The sequence below is a fragment of the Pangasianodon hypophthalmus genome, chromosome 21 (genome assembly GCF_027358585.1).
Source record: "Pangasianodon hypophthalmus isolate fPanHyp1 chromosome 21, fPanHyp1.pri, whole genome shotgun sequence".
NCBI lineage: Eukaryota > Metazoa > Chordata > Actinopteri > Siluriformes > Pangasiidae > Pangasianodon > Pangasianodon hypophthalmus.
Genome location: NC_069730.1, coordinates 5,310,372 through 5,332,591, shown reverse-complemented (window position 1 = coordinate 5,332,591; position 22,220 = coordinate 5,310,372). Strand labels below are relative to the sequence as shown.

Sequence of the window (22,220 nt, the reverse complement as noted above, 5' to 3'; positions counted from 1 at the left end):
ATCCTTGAATTCCTTTTATTTCAATGTTTTTCAGCACAAGGTTATAATGTGGTGCTTAAGCCACTATATAAGCTGTTATTTTTGGAATCTCTTTTGCAGGATTAAGTGTTCAGTGACCGTTTATGAGCCATATGTTGCTAGCATGTAACCTAGGTTTCATAGTTCACGTTTCACATTTCACGGACGATCCTTACCAAAACAGCCAGTGATACATCACCAGTAACGATGCTTTGTTTTAGATGCATGATAATTATTAAAGCGTATAATTTCCCTTCATGTGTCTGTATTTATTTCTTAGTTACTGGTGAAAGAATGTATTTGTGTCTCTGTAAACGTCAAAAGTAAAAACATCTGCTATAATACAGTATGGAAAATACAGGACACGTGCATACACACACTTCACAGATTGTGTCTATCCACACTTGTTCATCGTAAGATCTAGCAAATGGCTGTTTAAAGATTTAAAGCTGGCAAGAGAGGCTTCAAAAGGAAACCCTGTGGAACCAGTAATGGCTCTTTAAGTTGTTTATTTTTTATTCTTAGATAATGCCAGAGCAGGCTTGGGATAAAGTGCAGAAGTGTGTGTGTGAGTGTGTGTGTGTGTTGTTGAACTGAAAGAAGCAGAACCTCAGCCTGACCTAAACTAATATGAAAAACAAAACACAGCTAAGGGGGGTTGGCAGACTGCATGTCAACTGCTGCGTGGGCCCAGACGACGTGCATCTAATGTACTGAGCTTTATAATAAAGCCTGACCCACTGCGTTAAATTACACACTATCAAACGCAACGAGCGCTCCAGCCCATAAAAAAGACCTGCTCCGAAACGTCCCATGGCACCGCCGTGTCTGAGCTTGCCTAATCTCAGCGAGATTCACTGCCATGCTTTATCCTTCTATCTCTCTATTCAATATCTGAAAAAGAGAGAGAGAGAAAGAGAGAGAGAGAGAGAGAGAGGAGCCCCGCAGACCCACGCACAGTAAGCCTCATAAAAATGCAGCCAACCGCAGACATCAAATATCCATCCTCAGATGATAAGATACATCAGAGTCGTGTCTGGGCATTCCTCGATGATGCGAGTGCAATTCGGCTCGTGTCTCTTAAAGCCCTCGCAGTAAATAAGTTTCCCTTCTCAAAGACTCCTGGCTTCGCAGCGGAATACAAAGCGATTATTACTTGCCTTCTAAGTGCTGCCAAAGCAACTGTGTCATAAAACAGATTAGGCTTGTAAGAAGTGGAGTCGTAGTTCATTGTCTTTGTCCAAAACCTCTCGATTAACCCCTCCTCTCACTCCCACTCTCTTTGTTTTGGCAGTACGTCCACTCCAGCGAGGGCATTCTGAAGTTCACGCACAGTGCTACAATAACTCAGGAGCTGGGTGTGTGTGTGTGTGTGTGTGTGTGTGTGTGTGTGTGCGCCTTTCGTGTAGCTCGTGTCTAAACAAAACCTCATCCATAACCTGAACTGAAGTGACACTTTAGTCCATCAAAACATACTCATCGCTTGCATACAAGCTCATCGTTTGGGCCAAACAACAAACCCTTGAGAGGATTTAAAACAAACAAATTGCACAAATACAAAAATTTATTTGCGCTGAAATGTCAACAACTGCAGACGAATGTGTTCAACTACCACACGGGTAAAACAGAGCGGCTGTGGTTCAATCAAATCCACATGAAGATAAAGAGATGGTCAGGAAACAGGGTGCATCCTTGGTCATGTGGAATTGGTTTGTAGTGATTTACCTTTTTTTTTATATGGGATAGTAAGAACATTAACCTGCACTGCAATAAAGCCAGATTGATTTGTGGTACAGAAAGTTATTTGTTCATATAAATAATATAAATTATTTTTAAAGGCACTCTATGGTATAAAACACGTTGTGACGTGCTATTATAGAAAAATAATCAACGACAGGGTGTAGTGTTTTATTCCCCTTAAGCCACAGCAATTTGCCAATGATTATATTTTTCACATGAACAACAATAAACAACATGTTGTACGTTTTATCCGTTTATAGTTACGTTTAATAAAACTTTAAAGTACTTAAAACCAGACCACATTGCACTTCAAGTAGTAATGGCCTTGATGAAACAGGCATGAGAGCAAATCTGACCAAAACTGTTTACATAAAGAATAAAACACAATGTGGAGTGCTGTTATGGTAAAATAATCAACAACAGGGTGCTCTGAACACCACCCCAGAGCTGGCTTTCCTAAAACACTATGTCCTGAGATGTTTTACTCCTCTTACACCACAGCAATTTGCCAACGAATAGATATTTTATTAATTATAGAATGACGTAATTTTTTTATCCAATTATAGTTACGTTTAATGTGGAAAGTCTGTTTAATGTTATTTTTAATGTGGAAAGTCTGTGAAAGTTAGTTCCTTTTATCAAGTACTCTATAGCAGCTGTAAACAGTTGCCTCTCTTTCTTAAAGTTGATGAGGTGGAAAAAAGAAAAAGAAAAAAAAAATTACTGAGAAATATCCCGAGAATTTCCCATGGTGGAAAAAATTACTATTTACAAAGCACTGACACTGGAGACTCCTTCCTTAAACTCCTTCCTTAAATGTTAAACATTTCCTTACAGAAACATTCACCATGTCAATGATTACATGTAGCAATGATAACATATCTGAACAAGCTAATTAATTAATTAATTAATTAATTAAATAATATAAACCCGTGATTTGTTTTGCAGCCGGAACCATTGTCAGAGCTGCTGTTACAGAAAATTAATCAACACCTTCTGACCAATCAGTTTTTTGAATTCAATAGTGCTGTGATATGACCTACAAATATCTCTAATCTAATACATGATCTGACAGGAAGATGAAAGACGAAGAGAGAAAATGAGAGCACGAGAGAGTTGGGGGGTGGGTAAATGATCCTCGCATGGCTACACGCTCGGCTTCAGTCTCAACACTGTAACTATCCACACATGGCCGCTCCCCTGGGACTCATCAGCAGTGCCCAGCTGTGCGCTGGCCAGCAGAATTCAATTAGCACCACTGCACGCAGCACAGCTCGACTCAGCGCAGAATCAGGGCCTAGTCTTTCGTGCCTCATGTTCGTAGCCATGCTCAATACTCGCATTTACTCCAACCTCAACCTCACGTTTACTTGCTGCTCTCTTCTTCTTGCGACGTTTGTGTCACAGTGAGCTCCTCTGGCAGTCTTTAGCGGAACATGGCAAACTATGGTGCAGTGTACTAGCACTGGACAACTGGTAGGACTGAACAAATGACAGCATGGTCAGGAATAGCACCAACAAACGCAACTTTCAATAATGTGGACGTGAAACAGAAGAGCGCCTGCGTTCTCTCCTGATGGTGCAGGTTTATAGAACATAACTACACTATTAAGTATGAACTAAAAGACCTTTATTAAGCATGTGTAATACTAAACAGGTCCACTCTCCAAAAACAATATGAGCGCAGCCTGGCCTCTTGCTCTCCTCTCTGTCAAGGGTGAAGGCTAAATTAAGGGAGGCCCCTGGAGGGCTGCCAAAGGGGTGAAAAATTAAACCCCGGGTGGGTCAAAGAGCAAAGGTCAGGTCTGAGTGGGGGAGGGGGGGGTTAGGAGATTTAACTGACATTGGGCATATAAGCTTAACTTGGTGGAGCTTTTGGAAAAATCTCCAAAATGTTGTATAAGCATTGTATTGAAAAATCCTGGAATGATTGATCAAAATTGATATGATTTTGCTGCTATTTCCTTGTCTTGCAATTTTCACAGATGCTCAGAAATTTTCAAACATGTTTGATATTCTCTGCGATGAATCCTGTAGTGTAAGAAGAACAGAACAGCACTGAGCAATGAGAGTCCCAGAGGAAATCAGTTTCATCCACTGTAACGCGCAGCATATCCCTGAATCCACTTTATCATTCAGCTATTTGTGTGGGAGGAAGAGGGCAAAATATAAGCACAATGAAAATGCTGTTATAAGAAATTATTTGCCGAGTCATACCCGAATGGTTGCTAGGAACAAGAAAAATAAAAACAAACACGATTCCTGTAGGTGCACAGTATAAAAACTAGCTACAGTTCTTTCCACTATAGCTCCAGGTCTCTTTGCAGTACAGACAATCCAGTCTTAGTTTCCACAACAATCTCTCCGCAGTTTTCTTTTAGTTCCCTTTTTGTTGTTGTTGTTTCTGTATTAAATAGCGCAGACATGATATGATGACTGCTGAATTTGGGGATGTGGCATTCTTTGGTGGGGATCTTTCAAGCCACTTGCTTGTGCAGTTACAAAAGTTGTGTAGTGTGACCAGTACAGCAATTCTGAAATTTTGAAGTTGGTCTAGAATTTTCAGTACACGTCTCTTTGCACTTTAGACGAAAATAAGCCAGTATATATCCAAAAAATAATAAAGGACAAAATGTTTTTTGTAGACATTTTGTAGACAAAATGTTTTCCATTGATTATTTATTGAGTGCTCATTAAAATTAGCCTCTAATCAAATGCCCTATAGAACACATTCGTCCTGCAAAAACAAATCGCTCTATAGTAGCATCAAACATAGTTAGCGTCAAACATGGGTTGTTCATGTAGCTGTGGTTGTTTCTCAGCTCTCGTACCATTTCACTTTAAGGTCCAATGACTGCTGGAGTAATGCTAAATCTCGAGTACGGAATCTTTCAAGCTAGCACAATTACAACAAAGCATAAGTCTTATGGGCCCTTTGTAAAGCCATTTGATTAAGTTAAATTAAGCATGAGATTAATATTAAGCAAATAAATTAAGATGGCTTACATTTTACACTGCTACAAAGTTTACAAAAAGAAAGACAGACAGCCACTCCCAACCCAAGAGACAGCTACATGAGCAGCTCATTACTTAGCGGTGAGCGCAAACACGACAAGCAAATTACAGCCTTTGGGAAAAGCAGCTAATAAATTAATCAGCGTCAAACATCGGAGCTGTTGCTGTCCATGTGGTGTTAAGAAATAGTGGCCTGGGCCTGAAGGAAAAGTTAAGCTTCAACACGTAGACTTTCTTCTCATTTCTCTCTCCCTTGATAAAAACGCAGCTGGCAGTGTTTCGCATCCAGGAGTTGATGCAGGGGTTAAGTGAGGAAGAGAGGAGTCCAGGAGTCCATGGATACGGCCCAATTCTGAAGCCAAAAGTTAAATCAAAATGGAGAGCAACACGAAATGTATTCAGTAACGCTAAAAGGTAACTTTACCGCAATCAAACAGCAGCCACAGATCGTTTGTCACACATTTGCTCTGTGGCAACAGAAATCACGCCAATCTACATCAGAGATTAAAGAAATCACTTGAGTGTGAATTAATGGTCTGCTTATCAGGCTGAAAAATCACAAATATAATACTTTACTGTCACTGCCAAGTTGATAACTGGCAGGTTTTCAACAGAACGTCCCCACAAGCGGTCCAAGCAATTAAATGTAGACAAATTTGCAGCTGAGGGGGAAAAAAAGGAAAGCTGCAAAGATTTGTTTTCTTTTGCACATTTACACTTCCATCTCAGAGCAAGCTATTCTGATTCAGTGCGTCAACACAAGACCATACACGACTCACAATCACTTTTACTGCACCAGTGGAATTAACGCTTACGTTCTTGGGAGTTTAAAATATAAAATATTGAATTCTCGATTGGGATTCTTGATCGATTCTATAGTAACAATTTACACAGGGATTTGTATGGTGGATGCGTCACATTAACAGATTTTTTTTTTAAGTGTAATTGTTAATATAGTGAAGTTTAAAAAATGTTTTTGTGTTTGTTTAACATTCTTGGGAGGAGTCTCCAACGTCTGCGCTTTGTTTCCCCAGTTTTCCGACATGGGGGGCTTTGGGGTTTCTCTGAAACACAACGAGTCGCAATTTTTTTCTTATAAACTTCAAGAAACAGAAGAGAAGAGAGGTTGGTGACTTATTTCGCAAACAATCCACAACCTTAACTGTACCTACAAACAAATAAAATGTTTTTTTAATGATCGTAATAACAGGAACAATGCTACGTACATTGACAACATTAAAAGTAACTATAAATGGATAAAAAAAGTACAACCTGTCATTTTTGAATAAATAAAAAATGATTAGCATTGGCCAATTGCTGGAGTATAAGAGGAGTAAAACACTTCATTTGAAAATAATCAACTTCGGGGTGTTAAAAGTAACTCAGGTTTGCGTCAGGACGCATTACACCACCCCGTCTTTGATTGTTTTCCGAGAACAGTACACCTCAAAATGGTTTATTCCTTACTTAAGCGACTTTGAAGTTTAATACAGCGGTAAGACAAAAGAGTTTGGCTCTGGAGGCTGATGTGAACGTTGCTGAATGTGAGATAAATATCCTTAAGAGACATGTGCCATGTTACCACACATACAGTATGTAATTTTAGAATCTGTTTTTAAATCCACTTTACCACCGGCCATTTGCTTATAGACTATAATCCTCATCAAATAACAGAGCTGTCATCTGTCTTTGCATGCAACAAAGACTTTATTTAAACGGGTCCACAATGCATAATTATTATACGCACGAAACCACGCCCATGCTGTGATAATATCTACTGCCTCGCTTTCTCTCACCTTAACTCTTTCTTTTAATTTCCTTCTTACCCTGAAACCCTCCCTGCTGCTCCCTCGTGCTCTCTCTGACATGTTTGCCTTGTCTGTGAAGGTACTGATTTAATGGCCCAGGGAGTAATGACTCTGCCAGAGGGGCTGGCAGACCAGTGTCTGAGGCTGTCATTTATCTCTCTCTCTCTCTCTACCTCCCTCCCTCCCCCACTTCACCCTTACAGAAAAGGGGAAAGAAAAAGTGAGAGACGCATTCAGAGAGAGAACTGCCACATTTAAACATTTTATAGGACCAGTCCACCCAGAACAGCTGCTTTGCCAACTATAACGGATAGCTCCAGTGTGCGTGCTTGCCAGTGGTGCTCCGCGTGTTCCTTTCACTTTAACTCGGCTGTATTTAAGAAAGCGACATGGCGCATCTAAAGTGTAAAAGTCTGCGTTCGAAAATATCTAATCAGCATAATGGCCATAAAAGAAAACATTCATCTGCGTGGACATATTAGGATGCAAAATGGCTGTAGATATAAATGGGATATGAGATATGTACCGTACAGGTCTTTCCCCAAAAAAAAAAAAAAAAAAAAAAAAAAAAGCTCTTTGCCCAACTTACACACCGGAAGCAAAACTCAGTGTAGACTGAGCGAAAAAGCTGCTGTCTTGGGAGCAGGCTAAGTGGCAGCGGTTCTCAAAGCTGCCATCTATCTGAAAGGCTGCTTTACCTGGCTGTAGCCGTTAAACTCAGAACAGAACGCGCATGCTTGTCGAAAAAACATCTCTAGTACTGTAGGTCGCCTCACCCAGACATATTAATCGGACAAGCGGGGGCAATTATAAAAATAAATAAGTGTACGAGGATGACAACAAAATTTGCAAACCACAGTTGTAGAAAACAATATATAGTGTGGAATAAAGTGCACACTAATTTAACTGGCTAGGAACATCCTGGAGAGTTAAACATGTCAAAGCCTCTTTTTACGCAAAGTGTAGGCTGATAAATGTGCTCCTGTCAAATGAAAAACTTTCCTCGAGTTCTGTCTCCTTTGGCCTTTTTCACTATTCCACCTCTTTTGCTGCCTAATGCTTGAGGGAGGAAGGGAGCAAGAGAGAGAGAGAGAGAGAGAGAGAGAGAGGACGGAGAAGCCCAACCCAGTTGCCTAGGGAGAAAACTGCTGCTGACTCAGGACTCTCTTTGTTTCGCTGCTCTCTCCGTTCGCCTCTCTCTCTTTGCCTCTCTCAGTCTCTGCTGTCCAACCCCTCCACATCTGCTGTTTTTCCACACAGTTGTGCTTTCTCCCTCTCCCTGTCCCTCTCTCTCATGCTCTCTCTCTCTCTCTCTCTCTCTCACACACACACACACACACACACACACACACACACACACAGCCCCCCCCTTCTCATGTCGATTTAATAGTGACGCTCTCTCCATCTGCACGGCTGGGGCTGAGCTCTCGTGTGATGAAAACAGATAAGTCCCAGAGAAAAAGACTCATAAATCTGCACTCGTCTCTCTCTGTCTCTCTCTCTCTCTCTCTCACTCACTCTCTCACACCCCCCAACCTTCTTTCATGCTCCATTGACGGCACCCTCAGTTCAAACGGTGCTAGATGTCGGTCCGCTTTCCAGACGCCCTGCACGCACTGGCACGGCCCTATTTTAAGCTTTCTGGAACCTTCAACCAGTCAGAACTGGACCAGATCTTTGTGACCTCGCAGCAAACGACTCCAAAATTTCAGTAACTCAGAGCACAATTTGTGACACCCACTCTGCCAAAGCGACACAGTGAAGCCACAAATAACCACAAGTTTATCTTCTCACTGCATTTTTTTTTCTTTTTACAGACTTACACAAGCAGCTATCTCTAACCTACAAAAAGGAGGGGAAAAAAAAGGGGGGCACGCAGAGGCTGCACTTCTCGCACGAAAATCACAGCATGAGACATTAAATCACTGTTCTGTGGCCCAATTCTGGGCTTTTCGTGTCTAGCAGCAAATAACATCTAAATTATAACTGATACCAGCGGTCTCATTCTTTCTTGGCAGTCACGAGCTATAAATTTGGCATGCGGGTATGACAACTTATCTCTTAGAGATTGCAGAGACAGAAAGAGAGAGGTGAGGGTGTAGAGAAAGACAGATATAGGTTAGACCTTCCTACAGAAGTCCACTAGAGACTAGTCGAGACTCACACTTTTCATTAGCTAAAAGTCTAAAATGACCTCTTTTGAGGTAAATATAACCTCGTGGTAACATTTGTTCTGGCTAATTAGTGGACAGCAGGCCACATTTCCAGCCTGGAGAAAGAGAGGAGGCGAAATCATCCATCACACCGTTCCTATTTAGCCCCTGACACGCAGCAAACGATGTGGCCGAGGGCCGGGGTCAGCATGCGAGACACTGAACTCCAGCTTTGTTATCATTGGAAGAAAGACTCACTTCATTTTTGAGTTCAGGCTTAGTTTGGGTTTGTAGCGCGCAGCACGGCAGGAGCAGAGTAAAACTGAAAGCAAAACTGTAGATGCACACACACATATGTACACATACACATGTAGAGAACCATACGCACACATATGGAACAGTTTTACTTCATGCTACAGGAGCAACATGGCCATTAAGTACCATACACAGAATTAGCGATTCCTAAAACAGCTTTAGACGTTCAACCTCTCCACCAACGCACTGCAATATACACTGAGCTTAGGAACACAAAGATCTACAAACTTTATCAGTAGAGAGATAACTGCACTGCGTTTTAACTGATTTTGCTCAGAAGGAGTTGATTAATTTCCTGTAACAGCAGTAGTTCCAGCTGCAAGACAAATCACATGTTTATATTAATGCACTCATTCTCATACATTATCGTTTCTATAGTAACAACTAACACAGGGACTTGTACTTTGGATGGGCCACATCAACAGATTTAAAAATTGTTGATATTTTCAAGTTTTCTGTGAGGAGATGTTTATTTGACATCTTAGGAAGGAGTCTCCAGTGTCAGCTCTTTGTAACAGACAGTAAGTTTTCTGGTTTCTTGGTAACAAGTTGCATTTCAAGATAGAGAAAAAAACTAAAGACTAGTGAAGAAATGACTGTTTATAGCTTTTATAACACAAGCGATAACTTCTAGATATCCATGGATGTTTCACAACATCAACTGCAACAATAAACGGATAAAATGTTTGACGTGCATTCTTTAAGAAATAAAAAAACTGTAATGATTGACAAATTGCTGTTGTTTAGAACAATTCAGGATGCTGTTATTGAAAAAATAATCAACTTCAGGGTGGTAACATTAACTGTGCTTCGCGTTTGGCCGCATCTCAGCAGCCCTTCGTTGATTCATTTCCTATAACTGCACGTCCTATGTGTTTTATTCCTTACATAGAACATGCAGAACCGTCAGAATGAATTCAAGTAAAAAAAACTGTACTATAACATATTGCAGCAAGTGCATTATTAGAAATGTGTGAGTTGCCTTGCAGTTGTGCAGTTATAGAAAATTAATCAACACCTTCTGACCAACTAGAATTAAGAATTCAATGAAAACTGTGTCCGAGTCAAAACAGTACTCAGATTTACTGTGCAATGAAAGGAGACTCACACTATGCTGTGTGTGTGTGTGTGTGTGTGTGCGCGTGTGCGTGTGCGTGTGCGAGTAAAAGAGAGAGAGAGAGAGAGAGAGAGAGAGAGAGAGAGAGGGAGAAGAGCTTGCAGTATGAGTCACACTTGTTAGTAGGGGTGACACGGTGTCACGGATTGTGACAGAGCCCAGACGCTAGACACCAGCTGCAGCCACTCGTAAATAGACTGTTGTCTAGAGGGCACATGTGTGTGCACCCCCACACTCTTTCACGTACACACACACACACACACACACACACGGATATGCTTGCATTCTCAAATTGGCACAAAAGACATCAGGACACACTTCATTTGAAATATGCTCATGCAGACTGCTTTTTGTGTCAGGGTCATTCACGTAGCCATTTACGCACATACACACACACGCGCATACACACACACACAGACACACACACACGCACACACACACGCGCTGCGTAACGATGCGGTTCAAATTCAAGCCTGCAGGAGTGAATTTAATTTAAGTTAATTTAACACTCGTGAGTTTAATGTGCAACTTGAACTTGACTTCAGTAACCCTAATCAGTGGGACCCCTTGTTTGTGGTTAAGGTTGCCAGTTCCTGCCCTTAAGGGGGTTAGGATCAGGGCAGTGTCAGGCTAAGTGTGCAAGCATGCGCGCACACACACACACACACACACACACACACACACACACACAGAGACATGCAAACACACACACGGTATCACATGTCTACAAGCTTATCTGTATAGTGTCACCATGTTTTGAGAATGTATATGAGCTTCTAAATGTATGTCTAGTAATCCACATGTTTACAGACGCCCCAGTGCACACCAGATAGGAGGCAGTAGAGAAGGGGGTGGAGGGGCAGAGGGGGCAGAGGGGGCAGAGGGGGCAATGTGCCCTTGACGTCTAAGTGGGGTCCTGCTGGAGGTGAAGGGTTAAACGAGCCAGGCTTCCCTGCTGAGCCAGCACTCTGCCAAGTGCAAGGTTTCATTGTAGTAGATACGGAATGAAACTCCTGCCCATTAGTCATGGAAGTAACGCTGAGGCTCCTCACGGGTTGTTAACCGTTTCACCACCACACTCATAAAACACAGACACACACACACACACTCACTGTGGGCCAGAGTCAGCAGCTTCACATGTCTGAGCACTGCACACATGCTGTGAATTTTTTAAAAATTCACAGGAAAAGAAGCAGGAAAACCTTAGAGTATAGAAGACTTTTGTGTTTTCCGGTTTCTCAGTACCATGACAATGCTTTTTTTGTATTATTAACTTTGAGAAACAAAAAGGGAGGGTAGTGAGGGAATGACACTTTATAGCTACTATAATACAAGTGATAGCAGGAAGTTTTATGTCTCCCGGATGCTTCACAACATTAAATGCAACTATAAACAGACAAAACGTAAGATGTGTCACTCTTAAATAAACAACAAATTGTGATCACTGGCAAATAGTTGTGGTATAAGAGGAATAAAATAACCATAATGTGCTGTTATTGGAAAATAATCAGGGTGCTCGTTGATTATTTTTCTATAACACCCCATCCCTGTTAAATTTTATTCCTTATGTTGCTAATCCTTTCAAAATATAACATAATCAAAATGATTATCATCATGCTAACCATTGACATACGCTAGGACATCTAATTAGCTTGGCACAGGATTTATGGTTACCTCATCACCAAATAATTTGCTTATTGGATGTGATAGATATTTTGTGACATCACGACCTGAGGTCATATAGTATATCACGGGTAGAATCAGTTTTAAATAAAAGTAAATCTGTTTACTTTTTACTTTTTTTAAAAGAGATAAAGTGAATGTACCGTGTTTGTTAAAAAAAGAAATTGACCTAAACGCCACTATATACAATCAGAATATTTTAAAAGCTTGTTAACTGCAGAAGTAGTAGTGGAATATACAGGCAGTATTTACAAAAACAAATCCGTTGTCCTGAATATAATGATGCAAGATATCCTGTGGAAACTGGTTTGCTTGTTTAATTGAACAGGACTCTCCTTCACAGGTGTGCTGTACATGTATACCGTAGGTGTGAGAGAGAAGCCGAGAAGACTAGCTCAGTGGTGAGAGATTTAAGGAGGTAGGTAGAGGGTGAAAGACTGCGGTAGAGAAAGACAGGCAGTGTGTGTGAGCAGTGAGGTTTTTTCGAAAGATAGAAGAGGCTGGAAACTTTCAAAAGCGGGTTTCTCTGAATCTCTTCTCATCCTCCCCAAGCATTGTTTTTGTCCTCCTCCTCTACTGCTGTCTTTTGACAAAACTTCAAAGACACGCCCACTCCTCTACACAAAGAATTCGAGGGGGCAAACGCAAACACGGCGTCCTGATACTCAGATCTGATGCGGTAGCCTCCCTCTACACGCAGTGCTGATTAACCTTGCACACTTGGACTATGGATTCCTTCCACAACCTGGCAATCTTAGAAACGCCGTACTGGAGCGTAATAAACTGACTGACAGAGCAATGACATATCAACGCTGACAATGGAGCCAAGAAGTTTCAGTGCTGATTAATGGTTGGAGGGAATAAAGACTACATCTGGTCCAATCCTCCCGAGACCCAGACCGTGCAGTTGCACGACTTTTTCTTCCTGCTGTTTCTAACTAGTTAACTCACAATCAGTATTATTGACTATAGAAACTAAACAATGTCAATGAGCAGGATGTCTGCGCACGAGCACACTGTAGAGTTGCATATACTCATCTTTATTTCTCTATCTTTATGTGCACATCTAATATTCTGCTCTATTTATAATGTATTTTACTGTATTTCTCCCCAGTACCTGTCTACCTGCTTTGTTTCAATTTACCCTAATTCCTTGTATGTGAAATCTTATGGCTCTCAGAAGATAATATGCTAACTGTGGGTCCAAGACAGAGTTAAAAAAAAAAAAAAAAAAAAAAAGACCAAGCTATTAGCATGTTGGAAAAAAAGACCTTCAGCTGGAAAATAAGACAGACAGGATCCTTGTACAAAAACATCAAGGTGAAACGATTACAGTTTTGTTCCCATATAAGAAACCCTTACACAACCCAGTCCCTCCTGCTCCTGACTTCCTTACCATGTAAGTAAAGAATAAACACAATTGGGTGTGTTTTTCTGGGAAAATAAATCAACGACAGGGTGGTGTGAAGTGACCTGACGTGAAGCTGTTACCACCATTACCACCCTGAAGTTGCCAATAAAGTGTTTTATTCCATTTACACCATTTTTTCTTTAAAACAAAAATGACATTTTGTAATTTTTGTCCATTTATAGTTACATTTAGTGCTGATTCCTGTTACCACGTGCTAGCTTGTGTTAGAGCAGCTATAACCAGTCATTCCATCACTTTCTCATGTATAATAATAATAATAATAATAATAATAATAATAATAATTGCAGCTTGTTGCTGTCGACTGTCGACTTTCCCGTGGTGTAACACTTACACGAATGCTTTACCTCTGTCCGTTAAAAAGCCTGGCACTGGAGACTCCTTCCATAAATGTTAAATAAGCACCTCCTAACAGAAAATGTCACCATATCAACAATATTTCTTTGTTAAATAACAAAAGAAATAAACAGTTTACTCTTAGATTATGTGGAGCGCCTGCCATACAAGTCCGTGTGATTGAGCTGTTACCATAGAAACGATAATGTATTAGAACGTGCACATTAATATCAACCTGTGATTTGAATTACAGCCAGCACTACAGTCAGAGCTGCTGTTCTAGAAAATAAATCGACACCGTCTGAGCAATCAGAATCGAGAATTCAACAACTCTATGGTGTAAGATTAGTATGTATGATGAAAAAACAACAAATGTAACATTTATTTTATTTATTTTTTGCTTTAGCAAACATATTTGATTAAATCTGGATTTAAAAACAATGCAGAGAAAATGCTTAAAGATTATATTTTGCATTTTATTTGTGAACAATGACTAAGGCTGTTAATCTGTGAAATTATTAGAGGGTGCCCACTTGTCAAAGCTAAGGCCTGTAACGCTTTTGGGACTCCTCAGTTCTCTGGGTGTATATGTAAGTGTGATTTTGGGTGTGTACATGTGCGTGTGACTGCGTGTGTGTTTTTCTTACCCCAGTCTTGTCACACAGACGGAGGGTGTTGAAGGAGCCCATAGCGAACACCTCGCCGTCAGGAGCCCAAGCCACAGAGGTGATCGGGTAGTCGTGGGGGGAGGACGAGTAGAGAGGCCGCCCATAACTGTCCCACACCTGATTTAGACAGAAACACGGCGAGAGAGAGAGAGAGTTTAGTGCAAGTAGAAAGAAATAAAACACAACGGGTGTGCTGTTTCAGGTAAATAATCAATGACAGGGTGGCGGGATGCGACGTAACATGAAGCAGAGTTTCTATTACCACCATGAAGCTGATTATTTATCGACAAGTGCTTTGTTCCTCTTACATCCGAGCAATTCACCAATACTAACAAATTTCATTTATTAATGAACCATGCATCATACTTTTAATCCATTTAAAGGTAAATAATGTTGTGGAACGTCACATAAGTGCCTGTTATCATTACAGCAGGTTACATTACATTGCACTGCATTGCATTACACATTACAGCAGCTATAAACAGTGTTCTCACACCAGTCTCGCTTTTTACTCTCTCTTGAAGTTAATAAGACAAAAAAAAAATGCAGCTTGTCATGTTACCAAAAATCCGAGAAAGTGCAAAGCCCTGAGGATTTTCCCGTGTCGGAAAACTTAACTCTGCTTTAACTATGACTGTTAGAAAGCACTCACAATGGAGACTCCTTCCAGAAACGTGAATAAACATGTCCTTATAGAAAACTTCACCTTGCCAGCAATTACACAATATTTTTTAATCCATTTATATGGATCATCCGCAATACAAGTCCATGTGAATGAGTTGTTGGAATAGAAATGATAACGTATTAGAACGTCAATAATTTAATTAGAGCTGAGAAATTCAATCATAATTACTTAGTAATCTAATGAAAAAAACTTCATTATAAAGTGTGTTAATAAAGGAAACAAAAATGAAAATTAGAAACATGATCATAGCATCATAATGACCTGCATTGTATACGGCAATATGAACAGACAAAAATAATAATAATAATAATAATAATAATAATAATAATAATAATATGAGTGCATATTACTGACGGACTGACATGAGAACCCCATGGATGGTTCTAGAAACTTCTTACCTTATATTTACAGTCTTCACCTCCAGATAGAATCAAATCGTTCACAGAATTCCAGTCCACCTTTAGAATAACGCCATCATGAGCTTTCCACTGCAGACAGAAAGACAGAGAGAAGCTTGTTTATATGAACTGATATTACTCCACACTTCCATACTGTAAGCATAAGCATACTGTAGATCACACCTTCACTAATGACCCGCTGTTCTCAGGAGTGCTTTCATTCCTCACAAACCTGTGAACCGAGAAACTACTGCAAACGCCCGGCGTCGAGAAATCATCACAGGAAGCATGATTTCACTGCAACCGGGCTAATAAGCTTTAAGTTTAATATCCCGGCAAAGCTGCAGAGGCAAAACAGAGCCACATCAAGCCGAGTCACGTGTGGATGACGCCTCCGTTAAATCTTTCTGTGCTATTAACTGGTATTTTCTCCCTGTCAGTAATCCGTGTTTGAGACAAACCAAGGCCCTAAACTGCACAAATAAGCAAAATGAATAAAACAATCAACATGTCAGCTCAGATACAGTTCAGGCAAGGATTCAGAGTACATACTGCAGGACTTGGTGACAATAAAGTCTTTAGAACGTGTGTTTTCAAGATGTTGTCAAGCTACAGTATGTTCTCCTATATCATTCATTCATTCATCAATCTTCAGTAACTGCTTTATCCTATTTTTAGGGTTATGAACCTATCCCAGGAACATAGAGCGCAAGGTGGAAATACACCCTGGATCACAGGACGCTGTTCACACACTCGCTCACACTTAAGCGGCAATTTAGTGTAACCAATCCACCTACTGGGATTTTTCTGAAGGTGGGATAAAACAGGAGAACGCTGAGGAAACCCACACGGACACGTGGAGAACAGGCAAAACTCCGCCTGTCGGTGCATGCTGCCATGTTGGTGCATGCTGGCATGTTTTTCTCTCTCTCTCTCTCTCTCTCTCTCTCTCTCTCTCTCTCTCTCTCTCTCTCTCTCTCTCGGGGGTTACGTCAGAAAAAAGCACAATGTCACGTTACCAAAAAACCACGAAGCTCTTCGTCCTGGAGACTTTCCTTGAAAGGAAAACTCCAGCTTCATAAAAAGCTCTGACACTGGAGACTCCTTCCAAAAAATGCTAAATAATCTCCTTACACAAAAACTTTACAATAAGAACAAATTACACATTTTGTTTTTTATTTGTTTATGTGGAATGTCTGTTAACGCCAACAACAGCCCGAGAAATGACATGAAAGCAATTTTAATCGTGATGAAAATATAACAAAACAAACATATGTTAATGATATTCTCAGTACACTGAAAAACGTTCAGAACTCCAAGAAAGAGTCCAAGCAATTGAAAAAACTGACATTTCTCGAAGATTTCATAGTGAACATAGTTCCAGGTGCACTCCAAACCTGTATTAAATAAAATGAGTATAAAATTGCATTAGTTTATGAATAGTTTATAAGAGAAATGGGAGGCTATGCACATATATTGGCAAGTGCAGGACAAAATAAAGAAGAGAAAGTTGTAAAGAGAGAATAGAGAGAGGAGTAGTTAGGAGGACGTGCGCTGAAACAGCTGACACACCGGCCTGTCTGTTCTCTGTTACGGTAATTGCTTCAACTTTGAGTAATTGAAAACAGCACCACGAATTCGTTTCGCAGTTGGCCACAGGGAGTGGGAGTCGACCCCCACTTTCATGCTTCAGGACCCCATTTTCTCTCATGTTAAAGCCTCATATTAAATAATGCACTCAGGTCAGGTTAAAGTGCTGACTTATGGGCTGGGGTTCACAGCCACACAAGTGATTCAGCATAAACACACCCACACACACACACACCCACACACACACACACACACACAGACTGCTGGATTAGCTTAATATTCATTGACCAAGAGCGTTTCTGTGTACTGCACTAAATTTGTGTTTTAAAGACAAAAAATCCACCCCGAACGATTTGCACATTAATCGGGATTTAATTTCGTATGAATTTCCTTTCATTGACATGTCAGTCTGTTTTCACTTTGGTTAACAGTTTGCGACATTACCCACAATGCCTTCCATGTTGGCTCTGGTGGAAATTAGCCCATAAATAGAGCAACGCAGCAGCACTTTAGTCCTTCAATCTGTCCAGCTCTCTCACCTCCTCATCTGTATACTCTGCCCAAACAGATCGGCTTCCATAGCTTCAACTTTCATGCTAATGCCACCGTCAGTGCCATCTCGTAGCTCGTTAACAATCATCGCCGAGTCTCTGCTGTGACTCAGCTGTATAGCCGCATTGCATTCTGGAGCTTTGAGTCCAGCGTTTGCACCAGATGCACGGGGTGGATGGCTAATGTGAGCTAGATTGGTGTGAAATGACAGGGTGTAGAACTCAAATCTTATTCACTGCTCAAATAACAAATTATGGGAAGAACAGGGATTGGATAATAAAAATATTTATAATAAACGATTTTTCCTAGCTAGCTAAGATTCTATGGAGCTCCTCAAACAGTCAAGCACACACACTTTTAACTCTCATTCCACACTTAGTAAAAATTTAAAATGGACCAACGTGAGGTTTAACAATGCGTTAAATAACGTTTGCAACTCTAGGTTTCTAAACTCTCATGGTCTTGCGTTGATGTGTGTATTATAGTGGTGTGTATCTATCCTGTCTCTGTCATTTAATGGCTTTCCCCAGGCTGAGGTGAGCCAGGGAGCAGGGGTCACAGGGTCACACTTGGGGTCACGGGGTCATGCTTCTACAAACTGACAGCTGTTGCTTGGGGACGGCTGGACTGAGAGATCCGTCTAAACCCCTCGGCCTGTTTACTCAAGATCCCTGCTGCAGTTCAGCGCCCAGTACAACAATAAACACACAAGCGTTGCACCACCAAGTCTTTAAACTGCTGACAACGGTGCGCGCACACACACACACACACACACCACTAATTAAATTGGGATGAAGAACAGCTATGCTGGTAAATGTGGGGAAAAAAACACTTTCATCATACTTGCAACATACATAGCTGTGACTGTGTGATAATGCTAAATCTAACACACACTGGTTTGGATAATTAACCTAGGATCAGCTTTTGCACATAAATAAATTATACAGTTTATAAATCAACTTTAAGGGCATTTAAGGGCATAGTGATAATACTATTAATTGGCTTTAATACTCAAGCTTTAATAAGTGTTATATTTGTTGTATCATTTGACTAATTTTCTGAAACCGAATTCACCATTTTATCCAATTTAATATAACTATTTTATCTTACCCCATTTTTTCACTTTAGATTTACTTTATTTTTCTTTATTTTTTTTTTAATTACTTATTTTAGAATTTCTCTTACAATTTTATTCTCTCTTCCTCTACTATTTTTTATTTGCCTTTTTTCTTTGTACTGTAAAACACTTTAATGTAAGGAAGGTGCTATATAAATACATAAAAAAGTATATAAAAAAGGTTTATTCTTCTTCTTGTATCTTCATGTGTCTAAATGTCTATGAAATTATTCTAATTACGTCTATACATTTTAATTGAGCACGCACAATAATGTAGGACATTTGAATTCAACTAATTATTATGCTAATTAAATTATTAAGCAATAAAACCAAGCTAACATTAAAAAAATATATGAATGGATTCTTGTATTTAGATTGTATGTAAACAAATTTTGGTGACAAAGTTAACTATGATTTGTGCTTTGATGAGTAGCATTCAGGTCTCTGCAGTGTGTGTGTGTGTGTGTGTGTGTGTGTGTGCGCGCGTGTGTGTGTGTGTGTGTGTGTTTGTGTTTCCACTCTGTGTTGACAAACTTCAGAGAATCTGACTGTTAAAAGTTTTGGGGTTTCTGCTCAACCCTAACGCTGCTGAATTTCTTTTTTACTTTCTATAATCGGTTTGATGTCAAGTTTGAGGTTTCCGCTTCTACATGTTTTGCTAAAAAAAAAAAGATAGCCACAATAGCAACGTGATTTAATTATACACATGAATACACTGCTGATGAACTTGAATGCATGCTAGGTGATGGACTGCATTCACTGGACATTTTCACAGGGACTTTTTGGGATCCGTTAAAAAAGCACCTCATGCTGACACATAAAATCTTAAACTTTTGACAGAACATAACTCTGTTATAGCAACACACCAGCCAAGATGGTCTGAGCAAGGCTTTAGCTATTTATGCTGATGTTGGGAGAGATGGAGGAGAAAGTAATCGCACTTGTCAGGGGAAATCCTGTATGATACAGGGATAAAAGTCTATAAGGGCAGCTCACGGTGAGCCTCAGCTCGGTGCACTGTTGCATTACTGAGATTACTGATATACATATACATAATGCATAGCAGTGCGGTTTCTGTTGGATGCCAAAAAGTGAACCTGCGAACGCAGCAGTTTCTTGCCACCCTTTGGTGCATTACCTGCAGAGATTTGGAGCTCGGTTGAAGAGGTTTGATGACGAGCTGCCGGCCAAATGTGTAAAGTATCCTGTCGGAGTCTGGACCCCAAGCTACAGAGTACACAGGAGATCCTGTAGGAGGCAGAGAGAAGGAGAGAGGACATTCAGAAAAACAAAATGATCACCTCTCTGGATATCAGACAGCACAGCACAGCACAGCACAGCACACAGTGGGCCGTTTCAGAGTTTGCAACTTAAATTCAAAAGTTACGGCAATATTTACACAGGGAAAGTTCCTCGTATTCAGAGTTGGGTTACGCAAATGCTTAAGTTGACCTTCTGAGAGTCCCATTCAGATTATGCAAATCACAATGCCTCCGAGGTTGCCTGATTTTTCTTGAGTAGATGCAGCTGAGACAGGGTTTTTCCAATAACAACACAAGCGCTTGCCTTTAAACCCGAAAAAATCAGGGATAGAAAATGTGTACTGAAGAGGAAAGTGTTTTTTTCTGTCAGATGTAATACAGAGTAACATAAAAGCAAGAGACAATTTAAAAATATATAAAAGCGATTCTATATGACTGAGAAGATGGCAAGCATAGTATGATGGCAATGTTTCGCAACATGAACAGTCCTAATTGTAACTAGCATAAGCTGTTGTTTGAAAGCTTAGAATAGCACTTGATCCAGTACATCCTATTATTTTGCATCATACTCTGACAGCTAATTGTGCACATGACTTAACGAAGCCATTAGATATTAAATTGTGGTCATGAAATCAACGTGTTCATGGGATCTCAGCTATTTTATCACACTTTTAATTCGCTATTGTGGAATTGATAAAATAACAGCAATGTTTTTGTTAATTCAATACACACTCCTGGAAAGCTTAGTTTTGGTCTTTAAAATTTTATCCATTAAAAAAATTCACTCCTCTACAGTATGGCTAAAAGAATGATGGGACGGAGCAGTTTGCTTGAGCTGTCCTTTGTTACTTTGTTTTATTTAATTCGGTTTAACAACAGACGATAAGAGGCCCTGACAAAAGAGAAGCTCTTTTATACAAAACCCTAAAACGTGTGTCGTTTTGAGCCGCTGCACACGGCTTTACCCCGGAGGAATGCAAAGAGCAAAGCAATACTGCACACATCAGAGCACACCACATGAAGAGAGGCACCTAAGCAAGAGAAACCTGGCTGGAACAAGACGTGCGCACGTGTGTCAGAGAGAGAGACTGACATTTAACCCTGCCCCAGGTGCTTGTGGTTTCTCACAAATGCCAAGAGGTCACATGGTCTTGGGCTGACAGAAGGCAACGGGAGCGGAGGGTGATGAGTTCCCGCTGCTCTCCCTCTACACACCCCCCCAACCCCTCCCCATCCTTCCTTCTTTCTCTCATTTTACTCCCAGATGGGTCAGGGTTACATCATCACTCCTCCAAACTCAACAATGGCCCCCAGCTGTACCTGAGACTCCTCCCACCGACAATGAGAGAGGGCGCAAGGAAGAAAGAACAGAAAAGAGAAAGAAAATAAGAACAGAATGTATATCGTGATAGAGAGAGAGAGAGAGACACGTGCAGATTTATGAGACACAGCGAGAGACACACACAGAGATATATGCAAACACTGAGACATAGAGAGACACATAAACACACCTAGACACAGAGAGAAAGACAGACAGAGAGAGAGACACACACACAAACACACAGTATGAGATGGAGAGACAAACACACAGACAGAGAGAGACACATACACACAAACACAGAGCGAGACAGAGAGAGACACAGAGAAAGAGACAGACAGTCAAACAGATAACAAGAAAGACACAGCGAGACAGAGACACAGAGAGAGACAGAGACACAAACACACTATCACAGAGAGAGATAGAGAGACATGCACACAGAGAAACGGAGAGACACAAAGAGACAAACACAGAGGGACACAGAGAAACACAAACACACAGAAAGAGAGACACGGCAAAAGACCAACAGAGAGACACAGTGAGAGAGAGAGAGACACACACAAACACAGAGAGAGACAGTGAGAGAGAGATAGAGAGACAGAGACACAAACACACTATCACAGAGAGGGATAGAGAGACATGCACACAGAGAAACAGAGAGACACAAAGAGACAAACACAGAGGGACACAGAGAAACACACAGAAAGAGAGACACAGTGAGAGAGAGAGAGAGAGAGAGACACATACACACAAACACAGAGAGAGACAGTGAGAGAGAGATAGAGAGACTGAGAGACAGAGACACAAACACACTATCACAGAGAGGGATAGAGAGACATGCACACAGAAAAACAGAGACACACAAAGAGACAACCACAGAGAGACACAAACACACAGAAAGAGACACACAGAGGCATACAGCGAGACACAGAGAGAGACAGTGAGAGAGAGATAGAGAGACTGAGACAGGCACACACAGAAACAGAGACAGAGAGACAGAGAGTCCTCCAAACTAT

General features: G+C 40.7%; 1 protein-coding gene across 3 annotated transcripts in view; it reads right to left on the bottom strand.

Annotated features, from left to right (window-relative positions):
* ift80 (intraflagellar transport 80 homolog (Chlamydomonas)) overlaps positions 1 to 22,220 on the bottom strand; it is a 72,999-nt gene that overhangs the window by 35,738 nt on the left and 15,041 nt on the right. For all 3 annotated transcript variants that reach the window (XM_053227420.1, XM_053227421.1, XM_053227422.1), the window contains exons 6-8: positions 19,763 to 19,872; positions 15,366 to 15,455; positions 14,262 to 14,399 (exon numbers count right to left, since the gene is read on the bottom strand). In XM_053227420.1, coding sequence (XP_053083395.1) covers positions 14,262 to 14,399; positions 15,366 to 15,455; positions 19,763 to 19,872 — 338 coding nt within the window. The remainder of the gene's footprint in view (positions 1 to 14,261; positions 14,400 to 15,365; positions 15,456 to 19,762; positions 19,873 to 22,220) is intronic.